The following is a 21,848-nucleotide window of genomic DNA, read 5'->3' as shown; positions in this document are numbered from 1 at the left end:
TAGGTTAGGTTCTGGTAAAACCTCAGTGGGTTAGGCTCTGGTAAAATAGGTTTTTTTTTGAAGTTGAGCTTTGTTAAGAACGGAATGTCCTGATATATTTCAAACTAGAAAAGAAAAGAAAAGAAAATGTTCTTTTCCCCCTCCCAGAAACATGAGGGGAGGGGAAAAGTCTATTCACTCACCTACTGAAGGACATGTTGGTTGCTTCCAGGTATTGGCAAGTATGGATAAAGCTGCCATAAACATCTGTGTGCAGGTTTTTGTGTGATCATAAGTTTTCAACTTCCTTGGGTAGATACCAAGGAGCACGATTGCTGGATTGTATGGTAAGAATATGTTTAGTTTTGTAAGAAACTGCTAAACTGTCTTCCAAATGCCTGTACCATTTTGCACTTCCATCAGCAGTGATTGAGAGTTCCCTTCGCTCTACAGATCCTCACCAGCATTTGGTGTCAGCGTTTTGGACTTCGGCCATTCTAATTGGTGTGTCCAGTTGTTTTAATTTGCATGTTTTTGGTGACATAATGATGTGGATCACATCTTTGTTAATGACTATATTTCAATGGATAGATAAAAGAACCTTGGTGCAGATAAAATCATTGTTATTCAGGTTCCATGTGTTTGTGGATGACCTGGATTGTTTATCCTGTGGTGGTCCCCACAGTGTCCTGTGACCTCTATATTTAGACATTTCTCTTTTTTTGTCTGTTATAAACTCTTTGGACATTGTTATTTTTTTACTCAGGATAAATATCTTAGTATGAACTCATTAAAGCAGAGTAATTGGGTCAAGGAATGTATAGATTTTTAACACCCTTTGATGTCTATGGCCAGAAAAATTACCCCAGTTTATGCTTTTATCACCAGTTCCAGCCAGTTTTATATTAATGTATATTTAAAATCTTTTTTATTAGGGGAAAATTTTAACACAAATATAGAATAGTGTAATGAACCCTCAGGTACTCAGCTCCAACAACCATAAACCCAAGGCCAGTCCTGCCCTACTTACTCCTTCAACCCCCACTTCTCTCCTGGATTGTTACTATTTTAAAACTCTTATTGAATTGTAATAGAAATATAGAAGAGTACACATCATAAATGAAATTTTCACAGTCTGAAACCCACCTGGGTAATTGGGTCCCGGGTATCTCCTTTGTCCCCTTTCAGTCATACCCTCCTCTCTGCCGAGGGCAGCCAGTATCCTGATACTTAACTGCATTAAGTTTTGTTCCTTAAATAAATAGAATCTTATGGTATGTTCACTTGTGTCTGAGTTTTTCTCTTGACATTGTGTGTGAGATTGTTGGGGATATACCTAGAAGTGAAATTGCTAGGTCGTAGAGGTGTGCATATATTCCATTTTGGAAAACTGTGGCTGCATCTACTAAAGTGGCTGTACCAGATTACACTTCCCCCAGCAGTGTGTGACGTTCCGCTTACTCCATACTATCATTAATAGCTCATATCTTTCTTTCATGCTTTTCATTTTAGCTACACCCCTAGCTGTGTAGTGATACCTTACAGTAGTTTTAATTTGCACTAGTGAAGTCAAGCACCTTTTCATGCTTTTTTTGGTTGTTTAGTTATCCTTTTTCATTTTTATCTTTTTAAAATTTTATTGAACTATAGTTGATTTACAATGCTGTGTTAATTTCTGCTGCGCAACAAAGTGGCTCAGTTATACATACATATATACCCATACACACACACATGCTTTTCCTTTTCCTTTTCTTTTCATTCATCATTCATTTATTTATTTTTGGCCATGCCACGCGGCATGTGGGATCTTACTTAGTTCCCCTACCGGGGATTGAACCTGTGCCCCCTGCAGTGGGAGCACGGAGTCTTAACCACTGGACCGCCAGAGAAATCCCAATATATACATTCTTTTTAATATTCTTTTCCATTATGGCTTATCACAGGTTATTGAATATAGTTCCCTGTGCTATACGGTAGGACCTTGTTGTTTATCCATCTTATATACAATATTTTGCATCTGCTAATCCCAAACTCTCAATCCTTCCCTTCCCCAACCCCCTAGTTATTCTTTTTTAACGAAGAGTAATATTTGTCTCCTTTTCTTTTGTCTGTTGCATTATCTGTTTTATCATATTAACTCTCTGTTGCTTCATAGCAATTTTCCCCAAACTTAGTGGTTTATAACACCAGTAAACATTTAATATCTCATAGTTTTTGTGGGTTAGGAACTTGGGAGCGACTTGGCTGGGCCATTTGGCTTGGATGTTATCAGCCTCTGAAGGCTTGACTGGAGTTGGAGGATCCTTCCCAAGGTGGCTCATTCACATGCCTGGCAAGTTAGTCCTGGCTGTCGGTGGGAGGCCACAGTTCCTTTTCATGTAGGCCTTTGACAGGATTGCTGAAGTGTCCTGTCCCCAGGACATGGTGACTGACTTTCCCCTGAGAGAGTGATTTGAGAGAAATAGCACCAAGTGGAAGCTATCATTTTTATGACACAACCTCAAAAGTCTCAATGCATTTAACAGCGGCCATGGCTCATGGGCCCAGCCGCTCCGCGGCATGTGGGATCTTCCCGGACCGGGGCACGAACCCGTGTCCCCTGCATTGGCAGGCGGACTCTCAACCACTGCGTCACCAGGGAAGCCCGTGGACATATTTTCAAACACAACAATTGGTAGGGTTTCTTTTATTCTGGATATGAATCTTTCAGGAGATACAAACATGGTGAATATCTTTGCCTACTCTGTGGGTTGTCATTGTGTCTCTGGAGGAAGAGGAGTTAATGGAATTCAGTTGATTAATTTTTCCTTTATGGCTAGCCCCTTACATATTACTTTGAAGAAAATCTCAAAATAATTATCTTGTTTCTTCTGTAAATATGTCAGTATAGATCTTTCAAAAATAAACTTTTTTTTGTTTTAACCATAACATAACCACAAAACTATAACATCTAAATAAAACTCCCACAAAGCAGTTGCTTGATACTATCCAGTACCTAGTCGGAGTTGAAATTTCCAATTGTCTCAAATGTGATAATTTTTATATATACAGTTTTCTAATTTTGGCAAATCAGGATCCGAATAAGGTCTACCAGTTAAAACAATTGCCCCTACCTCACTTGCCATCTGTGGAAGACCTCGATTTTTTTTGTCTTGTAGTATCCCCACAGTGTCCTCTGCCTTGTAAGCAGGTAGTTGTAAGTTTCTCTGTTTGGGCGTAACCTTTCCTGCAGTCTCGCTCATGTGTCTTCTTTGGTTGTGATCTGTCTCTGGAGGTTGAATGTGGACCCAAATTGAAATTTTTAAAGGGCTTCCAACCTAAATCACATTGAAATCCATTCAGATTATAGTTCTAGACTTAAAATGTAATAATGTTTGTTTTGAAATGTACTCTGTGTGTTTGTGAGGCCATCTGAGAGTGCATTTTTTGTTTCTTTAGAAGACCCCACACTGACTGTAAGCCTTGCCCTCTTGAAGATACCACACCCTCTCTGGTAGTTTAAATGTTGCAGGGCATAACATAAGGTGGTGTGATACTTTTTGCAAAGCCCCACCTCCCAGGTGTTTTGTTTTGTTTTGTTTTTTCACTTGACATATTGTTGGTACTACAATATTATGTTAATTTCAGGTGTACAGCATAGTGATTGGATATTTAAATACATTACAAGATGATCACTACCTAAATCTTATTAATTAGACTTTCCATGTTAACCGTCTCCTTTTTTTTCCCTCCTTATACTGTCCACTAGCTTTCCTTCTCTCATGGCTGATTTTTTGAGTTGTGATGACTAAGTTTTAAGGGTTGATGACTCAAAATCTTTTTAGGCCACCTTAAATTTCCAGTCTTCCCCAGTTTCTGACTTTCCCTTCTAGCAGAAAATTTAGCACCGAAAAATTACAAAAATTAATGACATAATTAGGATGAATGTTAGAGAAGCAGACAAAGTATTTCTTAGAATTCATGTATGTGTAAAGTTTCAACTTAGTTTTTCTTCACAGTTCTGAAACTGATTACTGTGATTGGAAGGAGCTGGGTAGGTAGGAGGAGATTGTCCCTTTGTATTGTTACAGTAGTTTAGAAGAATGTATTTGTGTATTATTTGTATAAATTCAAATGATTTATTGTAAGAATGCAAAATATGAAAAACAAAGAAGGCCTTTCTCTGACTCCATGTCATGGGTTTCCTTAATGAAAGGGTGACTGGGTGCAGTGACCCTGCCACGGTACCAGCTAGAAGTCAGGACACCTGGCTTTGGTGTGCTCTGCAGAGCAGGTCTCAGTATACATTTGTTGAATTAAAAAAAAAAAGTTGTTTTAATACACATAGTATTTCATTTATTTTTTAAAATTTATTTTATTTATTATCATTTATTTTTGGCTGTGTTGGGCCTTCGTTGCTGCGCGCAGGGGCTACTCTTTGTTGTGGTGCGCAGGCTTCTCATTGCGGCGGCTTCTCTTGTTGTGGAGCACGGGCTCTAGGCGCGCGGGCTTCAGTAGTTGTGGCTCACGGGCTCTAAAGCGCAGGCTCAGTAGTTGTGGCGCATGGGCTTCGTTGCTCCACGGCATGTGGGATCATCCCGGACCAGGGCTCAAACCCATGTGCCCTGTATTGGCAGGTGGATTCCTAACCATTGCGCCACCAGGGAAGCCCAAATTGTACTTTGAAAGTGTGGTTCAACTTCAAGTAAGAGCTAAATTTTCAGTGTTTTGTTTTTAAATGAGTGTACATAAAGGATACCAATTGTTGACCATAATTCTTTCAGCAAATATCTGGGTGCCTGCCCAGTGCCAGGCCTGGTGCTTTCAATGCTTTGGTCACATGTGGTTTAAAAAGATGGCATGCTGGTGCCCTCAGTGAATCAGGACAGTGTCTCAATAGAGATACAGTGCAAGCTACATATGTAATCATAAATTTTCTAGTGGCCTTATGAAAAGGAAACAGGTAAAATTAATTTTAATGTATTTTATTTAACCCAGTAATACAAAATATTGTCAGTTCAGCATGTCATATAAAATTATTAATGAGATATTTTCACTTCTTTCTTTTGTACTAAGTCTTTGAAGTCAAGTGTATATTTTACACATACGTACTTCTCAGTTCGAACTAGCTATGTTTCATGTGCTTAAAGCCTTATATGGCTACCACAGTGGACCGCATAGATCAGATTATCACCGCTGTTATTATTGCTCACGTGGGGTGGCAGAGGTCACTGAATAGGAACGCAAGTAAACGGTGGCTTAAAGGGCCAGAGGAGATGCAAGGAGATGAAGTAGGAAGCTGTTTTTGTCCTCCGGGTGGTGGCAGAGGAAGATGAAGAAGGGGAGATACTCAGAAGATGGAGTTGACAAAATTTTGATGAATTGGATATTGGAAGGGAAAAGAGGAGCCAGACTCTGTCTTTTACAACTGGGGTGTGCCTTTTCTGGGACAGGGAGAACTTAGTGAGGAAAAGGTTTGGTTGCTGGTCAGTGTATGATAGAGAGCAAAAACCCGTTTAGGAGATACTAAATTTAATGTGCTTGCAAGACATCCAAGGGGAAATGTCTGCTAATAGTTGGGTACCTGTGTTTGAAGTGCAGAGGTGGCCTTAGTTGGTTTTATAAATTTGAATCTCAACTGTGTTTACAGAGGTATATTTAAAAACCTGTGGAGACGGCTTCATTTATTCAACAAAACCATTTTTTTTTTTTGAAGTCTCCCCAGGCCTTGTTTCGGTTGCTTCGGCAACAGGGTGAGTAGAAGACATGGAAGTGGACACCCCAGCCACTGTAGTCAACTGGGGAGAGTGTACCTAGGTAGTGTCCACAGTCTGAATCCTGTGGGAACCTCTGCCTCGGAGGAGACCGAGAGGTGGCCAGTGAGAAATCAAGGTGGGTGTGATCTCAAAGAAGCCAAGTGAGGAGAAGGTGCCAGTAAGGAGGGTCTCCTGGTGAACAGTACTGAATGCTCCCGAGAGCGAGGTTGAGAGGAGGACAGAAGAGTTTCACTTAGATTTAGCCCCATCTGGAGGTCACTGGTGACTTAAAAAGGCAGTTTCAGTTGAGTGGTACAGATTGGAATGAGCTGAAGAGGGAATGCTTTGAGACAAAGGGCTCCTTTTCTTTTAAATAACCACTACAAACCATTGAGACAGGCCCAGTAGAAAAATGAACAAAGGATATAAACAGACAGTTGGCAGAAAAGTGAAGTATAAATGGCTCTTAGACATGAACAGTGCTCTTAAGAGAAAAAGACGTTGTTGGGCAAGGGTGTGAGGAACTAGGCATACATACTTCCATTGGTGGTGGGAATGTGGATAGCCATGACCTCCAATGGCTATTGTGCAGCTAATTAGAAATGAACATTATTTAATCCAGCAGTTCCACTTCTGGGAACCCTGGCATTTTTTGGTGATAGTGAAAATTGAAAACTAAATGGTCCATCAGTGGTGGCCTGATTAAATCAACTGTAATGTAAAGGAAAGTCAGTATCAGCTAAAACTTTTTTTTTATTTTTTGGCTGCGTTTTCGCTTGCTGTGCGCGGGCTTTCTCTAGTTGTGGCGAGTGAGGGCTACTCTTCGTTGCGGTGCATGAGCTTTTCATTGCGGTGGCTTCTCTTGTCGCGGAGCACGGGCTCTAGGCGCGCGGGCTTCAGTAGTTGTGGCACGCAGGCTCAGTAGTTGTGGCTCGCGGGCTCTAGGACACAGGCTCAGTAGTTGTGGTACATGGGCTTAGTTGTTCTGCGGCATGTGGGATCTGCCCGGACCAGGGCTCGAACCTGCGACCCCTGCAGTGGCAGGAGGATTTTTAACCACTGTGCCAACAGGGAAGTCCCGCTAAAACATTTTATTCTTCAAAAGGTAGAATTTGGTTTTGTTTTTTCTACCATGCTATAAACCAGGGACTTTGAGAGTGATTCTTTCCCCCCATTTTAAAAGATTGAAAAAAATATCAGTGGGTCTGGTATAGGCACAGAAGGTATGTGAAAATATGCCTTTGAAGAGCGATGTTAAGCCTGTCATTCTCTCTTGACTTTCTGCCTTTTAACACACTTCACATGAATTATTAGTCTATATTCCCATCTCCAGATACCTGTTAGGGTTCTTTTTAAAGGATCCTGTCCTGTTTTATATATGTTCTGAGCTGTATACCACAGGAAAGATGGGTATAACATATCTTACCAGCTTCATGGATGAATTCACACTCCAGTTTGCCTTATTGCATCTAAAAATAACAATAGTTCCTATCGTGAGAGCATCATTTTACTTGGTTTGGATCATTGATAAAGTAAGCGAGCATCTGATGTTGTCTGAAAAAGCTGGATGTAGCCATGGTGATTATACTACAGCTGCCTGATGGAGGAGGAAGACTTCCTTTGTCCACCTTCTGTGAGGGAAGGGACAGTACAAACCTCTGTGTGCTATATGTTCTCCTGCCACCTACGTTAACCCGGTTTTACTGATCTTCCTGCTTTGTAGAAAGCAGCGTGTTCACATATGGACTTAAAGCAAAAACAAAAAACTGGGTACACCCTAATAGACCAAATCAGTCTCCCAGCAGAGTACATTTATATTGTAGTGGGTTGGCCAGAAAGTTCAGTTAGTGAATATGTTGTTCAATAAAGTTCTTCGTGAAAATGAAAAATGTATCTTTTATATTTACTTAAAACCGAACAAACTTTTTGGCCAACCCAATATAACTTTAAATTCTCTGTCATTGGGACGCTCTACTTTAAGATCTTGTTTAAATTTAATTAATTTCATTTAAGAGTTTGAGTCTGTGGTTATTCATTGATTCCTTTTTTTCATTTCTTAGAGTATCCTGGTTTCACTTATATTTCTTCTTAGAGCCACAAGGAAGAAGTAGTTGAGAGTTTGAAGCATTTTAAATGATCGTTTAGTCTAATCATCTCATTTTACAGATACGAAAACAAGCTCAGAGAGATGAGTTTACTTGCCCAAAGGTTGACTGAACTAAATGCATGTTCTCTTGGTCTTCCCCATTAAATTTGGTGAAGTGAGGAGTAATATGATACCCTTGTATCATCAGGGTGAGGTAACCTGCCATAACTTTGAGGTGGGTGTGTGGTTTTATTTTTTTGGAAAGATTTTTATGTATTTATTTTTTGGCTGCGTTGGGTATTTGTTGCTATGCACAGGCTTTCTCTAGTTGCGGCGAGCGGGAGCTACTCTTCGTTGCGGTGCGTGGGCTTCTCATTACGGTGGCCTCTCTTGTTGCGGAGCACGGGCTCTAGGTGCGTGGGCTTCACTAGTTGTGGCACGCAGGCTCTAGAGCGCAGGCTCAGTAGTTGTGGTGCACGGGCTAAGTTACTCCGTGGCATGTGGGATCCTCCTGGACCAGGGCTCGAACCCGTGTCCCCTGCATTGGCAGGCAGATTCCCAACCACTGTGCTACCAGGGAAGCCCGGGGTGTGTAGCTTTAATTACACTGCAACAGTTTTAATGAAGGCTTTTTTTTCCCTTCGGGTCCTAGTTGCGGCACGTGGGATCTTTGTTGCCTCATGTGGGATCTCTTTAGTTGTGGCATGTGGTCAGGGATCTAGTTCCCTGACCAGGGATAAAACCCAGGCCCCCTGCATTGGGAGCACAGGGTCTTAGCCACTGGACTGCCAGGGAAAGTCCCGAGACTTTTCATTTATATGCTGCACTAGTTTATTTTTAGTCATGGAGACAATCTAATGGAACTCTCTTTATATTTTTTGGTTGAGAAAGTTGAAGCCTAGAGATGTAAACTTACTCAAAATTGTAGACCATAAACATTTATCCTGTGCTTAGTTTTTAATGTGAGTCGGAGCAGTGCTGCCCAGTAAAATGGTATTCTTTGTTTGTCAGCGTGGCTATTTAAGTTAAAAGAAAATTGAAAATTTAGTTCCTTAGTCTTACTAGCCACATTGCAGGTGCTCAGTGGCTGTGTGTGGCAGGTGGCTTACTGTATTGTACAGTGTAGGTCTAGAGCATTCCCCTTAAAACAGTTTTTTTTGATAACTTTGAAGTTTTAGTGGTGGGCACCAAGAGTTACGAGTATGATTAGAATTGCCAACTAGAAATCAGGTTTGTGTTTAAACGTAGGAGGAAAAAAATCACTCAGAGCTTGTGGCAGTGCTATAACCGGTTGTGACTTGGGCCCTTTCTTGGTTCATATTTCATCTGTTCTTTAGGATAGTAACCAAGAGCCTATATGAAGAAGGGCTTTTCCTTTTCCATCTGTCAGGTATCTTGGTTTGCCAGTTGAAAATCCCATCCTTGGGTTGAATTTTCAGTGATAACATTCATTCATCTTCATGCTGCTTAGCATGTTTTCCAGTCTCTGTACTTCTATTTCACGTATTAATCACTTGGTTACTAAGATGCCCTACAAAAAGTTTGATGTCTTTCTTTTGTACTCAGGATTATGGAAGTTTTTACATCAAATTAAGCTTGATGTGTAACCATGGCTGAGCCAGCTAAGTATAGCTTTGGCGATTGGAATCATGTATAGTCTTTTGTACCATTGCTATACATCTCTGCACACTGTTGTTGTTGTAAGAGGCAGCGTTGGATTTCTGGGCTTTACTTTGGATGCTAATTTACTAATTTATGATTTGGCTCGATTTTAATAGCGACTTAGATTGGTTTGGCTTTCATGTACGATGGCAGTGATTTGAGTGTCCATTAGGGTGCATAGCCGGACGATGACGTAATCCAGTCAGGTGCCAAAGTTTTTACTTAGTCCTTTACGTACCTGATTTTGCTTTTAAAAGGTGGTAGTATGGATTTACCTTGGGTGTTTTATACTTTAAAAAGCAGTCTTTTTGCATTCTTGTCACAGTAATTTCTGATTAATGCTTTAGAAGCCTGTATTCTTGCCACAGCTTGTATTAAATTGATTGGTTCTGACATTAGCTGATAGTTACATATATGTGGGTGTCTGTGTGTGTAGATTAGATATAAAATACACGCACGTATACTGAAAGATGCCTCTGAAGTCATCCAGATGATGTCCAATTGTGAGTGGTTGTGTGCTCGTTTTTCATGATTTTTGTGGTCAAAATATGGGTTTGTTTTTTTTTTTTTTAAATTTACAGTGTGCTAGGCATTGAGGATAAAATGGTGAGCAAGACCTCATAGAGATGGAATATCTTGCCATCTCATTATCTTGCATCTCTTTAGACTTGGGTGTTTTGGAGAGCATTTGTGAGCACATTTGCAGAGATAGGATCATGGAGATCCACATTAAAATGATAACTCTGATTGAGCTGGCCTACCTTAGGGCTCCCTGATGTTAATAAGAGTAGACTTGCTTGCTTTTGTGGGTCCAGGCTCTAGGCTGTATCACCTGTCTGTAACTGAGAGGTTGTCTTTAGTTGTTTGTGTATGATATGTGACACAAGGAGAAAATATTTTCTTGCATGTTATGTAATAGCTACGGCTTCCTCTTGTGAATTTGCATTTGTGAAGAGTATCATGGAATTTATGGTAAAAAGTCATATGAGAGCATAGGGAGCAGGTTATTATTCCTTTTTCCCCAAAGTGAGTTTTTAAAAAATAAATAAATTGAGGGTTCATTAAGGGTTATTTGGAGTGTCCTTTCTTATTATTCTCAGTGATAAAATGGGAATAATACCTAAGAGGTTTGGGAAGCATGTGTATAATGCTGGCACAAAGGGTTTGTAAGGGTAGATATTCATTCTTGCTATTCTTGAGTTCTGTGACTAAGCAAGTACATATTTAGATACTCTTTAGCTGAGAATCTGTTCCTTTGCTGTTTTAGGCTAAACCAGCCCTCATTCTTGACTGATATTTTTATAATTATGTTCTTACATTCTCTTCATTGGCCTTAATCAGGGTCAGTAGTATTGGAAAGAGGAGACCCTTTTTGATAGAGTTATGTTATATGCCTATTGAGGAAGATGTGGCTCCTTTAAGGAATGATTGGCAAAAATAAATACAAAAGTATATTATCTTTAAAAAAAATCTTGTTTTCCTTTTTTGAGGGGCCCCCTCTGGATCCATTTCCTCTGAAAGAATAATCTAATGATATCAACTGCTATAGACTGAATGTTTGTCTCCCCTCTAACATTCACATGTTGAAACCTAATCCTCAGCGTGATGGTGTTGGGAAGTGAGGCCTTTGGCGGGTGATGAGGTGTGAGAGTGGAGCCCTAATGATTGGGATTGGTGATCCCAGAGAGTTCCCTCATCCCTTTCTGCCGTGTGAGGACACAGAAAAGGCTGTGGTCTGTGAACCAGGACGGGGGTCCTCACCAGACGCTGCAGATGCCGTGACCTTGGACTTCCCAGCTTATAGCCGTGTGAGAAGTAAACTTCTGTTGTCTGTTAAGTCATCCAATATATGGCATTCTGTTATAGCAGCCCGAATGCACTGTGACGTCAACTAGTAAGCTATGTATTATATTCTTTATTAGCAAATCTGTATTCTTCCTCCTTTAGCTTGTATGACATTGTGCTGTTGCTCCCACTGCCTTTCAATAGTCTGCTCTCTAGCCATGCCCCTTTCTCATTTTTGTCCTTTAATCATGATGTAAAACTTACGGTTTCCTAGTAATTAAATACGGGGGGAGAATTCCTCCTTTTTCAGTTTCTGTATTCTTTGGGAAGAACTTTTCATCATCCTTATGGATTCCACCATCATCTGTATGTTTTAACTTTTAACACAAACATTTGTTTCCAGCTTAGTTAGGTTTTTTCCAGTGGGCTCATGTCATAGTTTGTCTGGATACTGTCAGTTCAGTTCGTTCCAGGCCAGGATCAGGAACTCTTTTGTCTTCATTTCTAAAACAGTGCTTTTCTCGTTTCTCCTTCACCATCAGCACCCTCTTGGGACCCACAGGCTTAAAGCAGAATTATTTTTTTCCATTTTACTTCTCTCTCCATTTATTATTTCACCAAGTCCTGCTTCATTCTTTCTGTAATTTAATTTGCCCTTGTCCATGGCCACTGGCACCATATTTAAAGCTTTGATTACTTTATTTTTATATTAGATTCATAAATTTATTGAAAGAGGAAGAAAGTTTAGAGTTAACTTAGTCCAGCTCCTTTATTTTGTAGATGAAGAAATGGATACTCAGGTCAAATGACTTGCCTTAGGTCACACAACTAATGAGTAGCTGATGTTATAGTTCTCTGGTCTCAACATTTAATACTCCCTCCCAGTCTAGCATTCTTCTTAAAATTTTATTTGAAAAAAAATTTTTGTCAGTTTTGCATGTCTCCATTTAAGAGTGAGCTAGCTTTAGGAGGTTGGATAAGATAAGATGACAGCACTTTTTAGCCACCCCTCCCTCTTTCCCCCTTCCCTGAAGGCGACTATATTACTTAGAACTCTTTTAGCCAGTTAAAAAACACATATTTACCTCCATATGTGTGAAGAGCATACTGGAAGAGTTCATAATTACATGCATGCTTGCTGATTTTTTTAGTTTTAAGCACATCTATTGATTTCCCTTTCTGAAAAGATATGGAAGATAAGGATTAGCTTACTCTTTTTCCCTCACTGCACCCTCTTCCCCACATTCTGTCTTCCCCATCTCTCCAATACAGTTTTATTGCAATTTTGGTTAAATCAATATTTATCCATTATTACTTGGGATGCTATTTATAATGTCAAGTAGTAAATTATAAATACTTTTCCTAAACAACTTCTGGTATTCCTTGGAAATGTTGTGTCAACTTTTTTTTTTTTTAATGTATCACTAATTTAGCCTCACACTTTTCACCAGTTACATGTTCAGGTATTCCATCAGCTTTATCTTTTTGAAGAAATTTTTACCTGCTCCAGACTGGACGGCTTGTCCTCCCTGCTGGGAACACATTGTCTGCTGGGACCCTGGGAGTTCATTTTGCCTCTCTCCTTCATTGAATTTCCTGTTCCTGTTTCTCTGTTGTTTTAGTGGAGCACAGTCTCTAGTAGTTTTTCTGTGAGGAAGGGGGTGTGAGAGGGTAAGTCTTTTGAGACTTTCTGTGTACTCTTGATTGATAGTTTGGCTGGGTATAGACTTCTGGGTTGGAAGTCATTTTCCTAATGTATTAGTCTGCTACTTATTCTCAGTGCCCTTTTAAATAATATCCCTTTTTTTAAAAAATTTGATGGATACATTAACTTATATTTCTGAGGATAATTTTTTTAATGTACTCTTTTTCTTGTATAGTCTTTCCTCCATCCTGCATTTTTCTGTTTTGTTTTGCACTCTACGTTTCATGATAGAGGCTTTCCTGAGATGTTATTAGAACCCGTGGTTTTCGTTCACATTTAAAGTCGGGGTATATACACACACAACACATAGAGTTGAATCATATGAAATTGCCATTCTTTCTCAGCTTTGTTCACTATCTGTGAACATACTTAGTTCTCAGATCTTCATTTCTAAATCACACCCTCCACTAAAAGGAACCAGGGCTCCTTGGAGAAATGGGTGATTTTAGAGCTGGGGCAGAGAATGTACAAGATTAATCTAGAACATGTTGTTATGCAAGGAAATAAGGAAGTACTCAAAAAACATGGAAAGCACACAGTCCTCTGCTTGAAGGGGTTCCCACTGGCCAAATCTGGGATAACTTGAGCATCAGAATGAATGGTGATATTAATAAATAAAATAAGAATCCGTGAGTCCACACTGATAATGAATTAAAGAATGAATGGGAAAAAGGGAACATAACCTTACTGGAATTATAATGTCAACTGATAAGTTTAGAAGGAACAGTAGATTTACAAAATAAACATCGTTTTATAACCGTCAGTAACAGTTGATTAAGACAAGAATTGCCAGTGGATGCTAAAACTATTGGGTGAGTGTTTTAAGAACATAATCTCAAAATATCTTCCTACAGATTATTTACTAGTTAATTACTAAGGGGAAACTGGTTATTTTACAGTGGAGAAATGAGGCAAATATCATCTTAACCAAGTGATCAAAATCCCAATAATGGGACACACAGACATTATCTTACTACTTATGTGATACTCTAGGAAAAACAAACCTCACTTACCACTTGTGTGGTAGTACTGCCAGATATTTATACCCTATATTCTTCAAAGATGCCAATGAAAGACAGAGAATTGCTGAAGAACTGTTTCAGATGGAAACATGACATTAGGTGTGATCCATGATCTGGATTGAGGTGGAGGGGGATTGCCGTAAGGGACGTAGAGCAGTTGGCGGAATTGGAATGTGAACTATAGAGTCTGTATGGGACAGTTAATGTGTTGCATTCCTGACTTTACTGTGGTTGTGGAAGAGAATACCCTTGTTCTTAGGAAATACACGGCGAGCTATTTAAAGGTAAAGGACGTGATGGCTGCAGAAGATGGATGGAAGAGCAAAAGTGATACAGTGGTTAGTTGTGAATCTAGGTGAAGGCTCCGTGGGAGCTTCTTGTACTGCTCTTGCAGCTGTTCTGCAAGTTTACAATGAAGACTTTTAAAGAAAAGATTGAAGTGAGGGTGGTTGATTGGAGCCCCCATTCATGGGTGGGGGCTCAGTGGCTGTGAACCTTTCAGCAGTGTGATGAGCTGAGCTCCTTTGGTTGGGAAGTCCCCAGTGTCAGGATTTTCAGGTGTTTGTTTCTTGAGGTCAGTGATTAGAAGACACTTTCAGTTTTCATCCTGGCTGGGAATGTCAGAGCCCAATAGGAGAATCTGTCTGGAGGTGGGGTGGGCAGTTGAGGGGGCCTGTCTCTGCATTCTTTCTGCAGTTCACACAGTCCCTCTGTTTTCACTGGCAGGCCCACCCTCAGCTGTGCTGGAGTCACCATCCTTTTTGGCTTCCTTCTGTCATCTGATGGGGCTGGGAAGCACAGAAGAAGGCAAGGAGATTTGGGAATCTAAGTGTTCATTAAATAGCTTTTTCAACTAATATTCCTTTTGCTCCCTAATTTTGTTGGTTCTTGGGATTATGCCTTTAAAAAGCAAGACAAAACAACCAAAACAGTTCTTTTACTGTACTTTTAGAGGCATTTCAATGTGTGTTCAATATACATTCTTTACCCAGGAGTCCCAATAGTGCATTTATATACCATTTCATTCTGTTTTGTATCTTTTGATCTTGTTTCCCACATTTTCACAATTTAGAAAAAACCAGATTTCTTATCATCAATAGTATAGACCCTCTCTTTCCCGTAATTAGTCTAAGGGAAAAGACTGAACAATTAAACAAAGACCTTTTTCCAGAAAAGTGGGTTATGTCTCAGCATACTTGTTACAACTTAATAAGCACCTGGATTTGTGATGCTCTGAGCGGGTTGACAGCTGTCTTATCTTTTGGCTTCCCCGGATGGGAGTGTGCAGCACAGTGAGGCAGGCAGGTTGGTACAACTCTGCTGGGAGCCTGTGATTGACTGACTGGCTTGGAAGTGGGTGAAGTGGGTAATTTTTTTTTTTTTTTTGGCTGCATTGGGTCCTTGTTGCTGCACGCGGGCTTTCTCTAGCTGCGGCGAGTGGGGGCTGCTCTTTGCTGCAGTGCGTGGGCTTCTCATTGCGGTGGCTTCTCTTGTTGCGGAGGGCGGGTTCTAGGCATGCGGGCTTCAGTAGTTGCGGCCCACAGGCTCAGTAGTTGTGGCTTGCAGGCTCAGTAGTTGTGCATGGGCTCTTCCTTGCTCTGCAGCATGTGGGATCTTACCCGACCAGGGCTCGAACCCATGTTGCCTGCTTTTGTAGGTGGATTCTTAACCACTGCACCACTAGGGAAGTCCAGAAGTGGGTGATCTTGGCTGGTGGGAGAAAAGATTGTAGATCAGTTGAGGGTCCTACAGCTACTCAGATTAAATGTCAAATGTATGTATGTGTGCGCAGGCGTGTGCATTTTGTGGAGTATATAACTTCATTGGATTTTTAAAGGGGTCTGGAACCCCTAACACAGAGTGGTTGTGATGGGACTAGAATTACCTATGACATTTAGAAATGTACTCTTTACACTAACATGCTAAGTTGGTCATGTCTAAACACTGTGGTGGCACATGATCTGTTCTTATGATTTAAAGCAAAAATTTAGGTGATCAATTAAACACTTTTTTAAGTTTTTGTTGAGAAAACATTTCACTGGTAAAATGTTTTTTAGAGTCAAATATTTTCTTCATTTTAAACTAGGTTTGTTACAGTTTTTGTTGATTCATTTTGTTTCTTTTAGAAAGTGGTTAGCATTGTTTCTATTTATTTTGAGGGAAAATGTTGAGCTGATCAGAATGTAGTGTGACTTTTGTGGAACAAAGGCATTAAATAAATGGCATGTATTTTGAGATGCCTTGTAGACTGCACCCTTGTAGGATTTCTGATTGGTATATTGTCCATAGTTTGTGTCTTTTCCTGCAGTATTGAGTTATAAATGAAGTGCCTTGGAAGACAGTTTAAATTTATAGTCCTTTCATGTGAAGCATCTGGTTAATTCACATTAGAGACAGGATTCGGCTGCAGCTAGTACTTAAGTGAACTTAATGTTCTGCTCATAGTTCCTAGTAAGTTACAGTTGTTTAAAGGTATTACGCGGGGCTGCTTGGGGACATTTAGAGGGAGATACTTCTAAAACTTGTTTTAGTGTTGTAAAATATGGTGCCTTTGTAGTTAACCCTGTGTTGAGTAAGAATATCATTGATGTTTTCATAAGACAAAGATAAGCATATGTATTTTTTCTTATTTGCTCACTGATAGTGCTCTTACTGTGTATCTATTTCTGGGTTATTGTTTAGTGTAGGATAAAAGCTTAGGTAGAGGGATGACAGTGCCTTTTTTCTTCTTGTTACATAGAAAAAAATTCAATTAGCTAGTACTTTTCAATCCTCTGAGGTATAGTTGTGTGTGAATGAAGACCTTGAACCAGTATTTTTAATGGCAGCTCTCATCCGAACAAAAGAGAACACGTTGTCATTTTTGCTCTTTTTTTCTTTATAGGGGAACTTCTGTTTCATGTGCACCATCCCGCTTTATTCTGCTAATCTGCTAATGCAGTAAATTGGAAGACAACCGTTGCCAGGATAACCTGTAATGGGCAAGGAGCCACAGAAAAGAAAACATTTCTTTTAATTTTTAAACTTGGTTTGAAAGGTAAGGTCACTAAAATTATGAGGAGTTTCCTTCCATGAGTTACATCAAGGAAAGCAGTTTTCTGACTTGAGACCCTGGAGTCTAGGTGGACCTGGCCTGGGTCATCACTTTGAGCCAGGTACCACCTGGCTCCGTGGCGCTATGGTATTTTTAGGAAGTTAAATAACAGGCTCTGTAGTTTGCTCTGGTATGTCGTAGAATCTGCAGCACCCATGGGATTCCCAGTTTCCACGGGATGGGGTTTGGGGTGGGATTGAGCTGGGCCCTAAGGACTAGACAGGCCTAGCAAGCTGAAGTAGCATGCCAGAGAAAGACTGCTAGTAGCGACCCAGCTACTGCTTCTAGGTCACCTGGCTGTGTGTGTGTGTGTGTGTGTGTGTGTGTGTGTGTGTGTGTGAGATTTGTGTTCGTTTTACACCAGCCAAAGGACATCTGGCTTCTAGCCAGCCACCTGACTCTTTTGAGTCTTAATTGCTATCATTTTGCAACTCTTTACTGAATTTTTTTGTGAAAGACCAGAGGTTTACTTTGCATATTTGGCTTTTGAGTCAATTGGCACTTAATAGTAAGTGGCCCAGTAGGACCTTTTTGGGGCTATGCACACATACTTAATCCAATTTCATTTGTTCCATAGTAACTGGAGGAGCAGGTGGGCATAAACCAATTTAATCATCTACCTTTCAGGCTCACTTTCTCAGGAGATACTATAGTTGTTCTGTTATAACAGGTCTCTGCTTCTAATCCCCAGGCCCCAATCTTTCCTAGGCAGTAAGCCACTTTGCCTGTGCTCTCCCGCACCTCCAGTCCCTTGTGAATAACTCTTCCTCAGCATCCCCTTCTGCTTACATAGTGAAGCACCAACTCTTGTAGAAAGGTTCTGATTTGTCCAGTTTTTATCTTCATATTATTCTGTGTAAATCCTGATGGGGAGAATTCCCTTTAAGTAGTCACTCACTCTGAGCACCTTGTCTCGTATGGTTTTGTTTGTTTGTTTTTGCTCATGTGGCCCAGCCCTTCCTTTTCCTCTGCCTTGGGATAGGTTCTAACCCATAGGTATGAACTGTTCAGTTTCTTACCTGCCTGACTGAGTGGAGAATTCAGTTGAGGGTTCAGATATAAGAAGTCCAGTAGTATGCAGTGGTAAGCTATGATCTGACCGTCAGATTCATTTATAGTTAAAAAAATTACCCCTTTTTCTATTGTGATGCTGGATTTCAAAAACTAATTTTTTTTTTTTTGCGGTACGCGGGCCTCTCACTGTTGTGGCCTCTCCCGTTGCAGAGCACAGGCTCTGGACGCGCAGGCTCAGCGGCCATGGCTCACGGGCCCAGCCGCTCCGTGGCACATGGGACCTTCCTGGACCGGGGCACGAACCCGTGTCCTCTGCATCGGCACGCGGACTCTCAAGCACTGCGCCACCAGGGAAGCCCTGCTTCTTTAACTTATTAACAAGCGACCTTAGAAACCAGCTTTGATTGAAGCTTTGTTTTCATTTTTTTATTTTTGTGAAGAAGTTCTCCTGTAATAAGATACTCCATTTAACATTTTCTGACTTTTCTGACTGTTCCTTTCTTGTGAGTTGGGAATACTGTGATGACCGCTTAGTCTGGTAATGTCAGCATATAGTGTACTTTAGCACAGGGATGGTATGATTGCATAATAAACAGTGCTTTGCCATCTAATTTCATAACAAAATAGTTCACCTCCCATTTTGTACCTTAAAAACACAACATTTGAAGTCCAGGTTTTCTTTTCTTGTTTTGACATGTTGGGTGTGCACTTACAATAATGAAATGTTGCAGTATAGCCTATGGCACTCTGAGCACTGCTGAGTTATGCCCGTGTCACTGCGATGTGGAGAGCGCCCAGCTGCAGTGCAAAGTGATAGCACCGTATGTGGTCTCTTGTGACACCTGCTCAACTCTGCCCTGGTAGCGTAAAAGCAGCCAGAGGCAGAATGTAAAGGATGGTGTGACTGTGTTCTGTTAAAACTTTATGGCCACTGAAATTTGAATTTCGTAGAATTTGTACAAGTCACGAAATATCGTCCTTTTGATACTCCCCCACCCCCACCCCCAAAGAGTTAAAAAGGTAAAAACCATTCTTCGCTCAGGGCCTGTATTTATAAAAAAGGTGGCAGACCAGATTTGGCAATCTCAGTATGGTACCCCCAGGTGTCCTACGTCTCTGGAGTTGCTTCACACACTCATGGCAGAAAAAATGGGGTGGGAAAGGACCTAAACTGAAAAGGTACCATTGTGGTTTTTGCTGTTGGTTGGATTTTTCTATTTCTTTGTTGTTTGTACGTAGGAATCTTAAGTGCCTGTAGTCACCTCAGAGTCTTTCTGTTAGATAGTCTTTTATAATACCCTGATTTTAGATTGTGCTTATATTTATAGAGCCTGTCCTAAATGCCAGGGATTGTGCTGCTTTATATTTTCTTTCTTTTCATAATTTTTTATTTTATCATACATAGGTACATAGCTTACATAGGTGCATAGTTTAAAAAGTCAAATGGTATCACAAGATTTATAACAAAAAATAACAATCATCTATTTCATCTTTCCCATCCTATCCCCTCCTCATCCCCAGCCCCTAGTGAGTAAGTGAGTTACTTACTCACTAGGAGCTGCTACCTCCATCTCTTAGCTGTTTCCTCATCTTTATTACTTCCTTATGCATTTCTAAATTATATATCTGTAGGTAGCAGTTTCTAATCTGCCTTACTTCTGATTATGAAGGTTAAGGTTTAACTCTTATATGCATAGCTCTTTCCCTCTCACATCTCCCAACATAGTTAAAGCACAGCTTTGGTTAATATCAGTAATAAAAGTATGTATATTTTGGTTAATTAATCCCTAAATCTCTGACTTAATTTGCAGAATCCTTCTCAACACGGTAACATACATCTGGCAATACACTTCCTTGGACATATCTTTGCCAGAGCCCTCTGCCTCATGGTTTACTCCAAACCGGTTCCTCTTGACTTTGTCTGTAGCTGCAGGTGTCCCCCCTTCTGGGAGTCATCTTTGCTTCCCTGTGTGTTGGATCCCTGGTCTCATGGATTCCGTGTCTTCCTCTCACGGCTTACTGCCATGCTTTAGTGAAGCCCATTCTCCATCCAGTAGCTTCCTCAAGAAACTGTGAGTAAATCTTTCAGACCTTCCAGGTCTAAAAATGTTCTTTTCCAGAATTGCTGTTGAGGAAGCTGATGTCGTTCTGATTTCCAGTCCTTTTGTAAGTTTCTCCTCACTAGAAGAGTTTAGATACTCTTTTTTTTTTTTTTTTTTTAAATCTCCGATACCACGGACTTTCACACTGTGTCTTAAAGGATCTTTTACCACTCAACGTGGTGCCACATGTAGGCCTTAGGGGGAGAGTCACTTCTTTAGGCTCTGAGAAAAAACATTTTTTTGACAAGGGAGATCAGTGGTGAATTATAATATGTTCTAAAACTTTTGTTACTTGGATGTTGGAGTTTCGGAATTGTTTCTCCATTTTCTGTGTTTCATAAATTTGTTGGCATTCTCCTTGGCTGTTGTTTCCTTTTCTTTGTCCTTTATTGTTGTTTTTCTAGAGCTTCCAGAAGGGTAGAGAATTGTGTAGGTTTCAACCCACTAAGCATCTGGAAGGTTGCAGAATCCTTTGCTATTTTCTTGTTGAGACTCCATGTCAGCCCAAATGTAGCCATGCCTTTTATATCACATAGACTTTGAGAAGAAATTCATAAAACAGTGTGGTGATCATTTAATATAGTCTTTCTGTCCAGAACGGGAAGTTGTCTGTCGTTGCCCTCGTAGAGAATCATCCAGGCTTCCAGAGGACCTCCAGCCTTGGGGTCTTGAAGGTGTTGGTGTTCCTAACCTTTAGCAAGTTCCTGCATCTTCTGCTCACAGATAGGACGGGTAATCTGTCCTTTTCACTCACTGGCTCTCATTTTTTCCCTTGGGCACTGTCTGTGATAGTATAAAAGAGCTTTGAGATATTCAAAGCTAGTTATTTTTTCCTCCAAGTGGCAAGTCCTTCTGTCACCGTGGTCCTCTTTGGGTGCCATGTGGTTGGCAGTCTCTTCATCTGCCCCAGAACAGGATATGATATTGCTTGGCATGAGCTGATCTGCCCAGGGAAGGCTTCAATAGAGTTAGTATCTCCCGTGGTCCTAGATGCAGTTGATCTATGACACATTCTGAGGGTTACTTGCTTATTAGTCACAGCATAATACAACTTTATGTCAAGCTTATAATTAACTAAAATCTTTGGACTTGTTTCTTTCTTTAACAGTTTTCTTAGGCCTAGCAACCTCTACCCCCCACCCCATGTCATGCTTTTCAGTTTTTATTTTAAAAGGACTTTACATTTAACCATGTTAAGTAAATTTCTCTTGGTTTCATCATGTCAGACAGCTTTTAAATGCTGATTCACTCGTGTTTTCTGTGCATTTGGACAAACCTGTGGCGTTCTGGTCAGTCAGCTCTGATAGCACCACTGACCACAAGAGCTGAGCTCCTCCAGTGTCACCACCTACGCTCTTTGGGCTGAGCTCCCAGCCAGCTTGTCTGTCAAGTGATTCTTTTCCCTGCCCATGAAGACACAGGATTCCCGTCCATGAGTGTATCCCAAGAGCCATTAGATGGCAGGTTGGCCTGCTGCTGTTTCCCTTCTGCAGGCTGGCCTGGGGCTGGCTTGTGCTCTTGATGACTGCTGCTGGGACCGGTCGCTCACTGGGTGTTCCATGCTGGTCCTGTGGCCGTGTGCTGTGATGGGAAGAGCACAGACTTGGGAGCGTGATGGGCCTGGGCTTGAGTCCCAGCTCTGGCCAGCTTATTCACTAGCTGTG

The 21,848-nt window shown here is 40.7% G+C and overlaps 1 protein-coding gene across 24 annotated transcripts in view; it reads left to right on the top strand.

Moving 5' to 3' along the window:
* Positions 1-21,848, top strand: part of PPP6R3 (protein phosphatase 6 regulatory subunit 3) — a 127,084-nt gene that overhangs the window by 21,738 nt on the left and 83,498 nt on the right. For 17 of the 24 annotated variants that reach the window (XM_089914382.1, XM_089914380.1, XM_089914388.1 and 14 more), the window contains 2 exons: positions 16,859-17,011; positions 19,894-20,154. The exons of 2 other annotated variants lie outside the window; for them this stretch is intronic. In XM_089914382.1, the coding sequence (XP_089770508.1) occupies positions 20,072-20,154 (83 nt within the window). In that variant the 5' untranslated portion in view covers positions 16,859-17,011; positions 19,894-20,071. Of the gene's footprint in view, positions 1-5; positions 5,851-14,700; positions 14,782-16,858; positions 17,012-19,893; positions 20,155-21,848 lie in introns of those variants that run through there. 5 more of the 24 variants (XM_089914389.1, XM_022591170.2, XM_089914381.1 and 2 more) reach the window with 4 other exon arrangements.

The sequence above is a fragment of the Delphinapterus leucas genome, chromosome 7 (assembly GCF_059928025.1).
Source record: "Delphinapterus leucas isolate spDelLeu-1000000601 "Yukka" chromosome 7, BTC_Dleu_Yukka2, whole genome shotgun sequence".
Lineage (NCBI taxonomy): Eukaryota > Metazoa > Chordata > Mammalia > Artiodactyla > Monodontidae > Delphinapterus > Delphinapterus leucas.
This window is presented reverse-complemented; position numbering and strand designations above follow the sequence as displayed.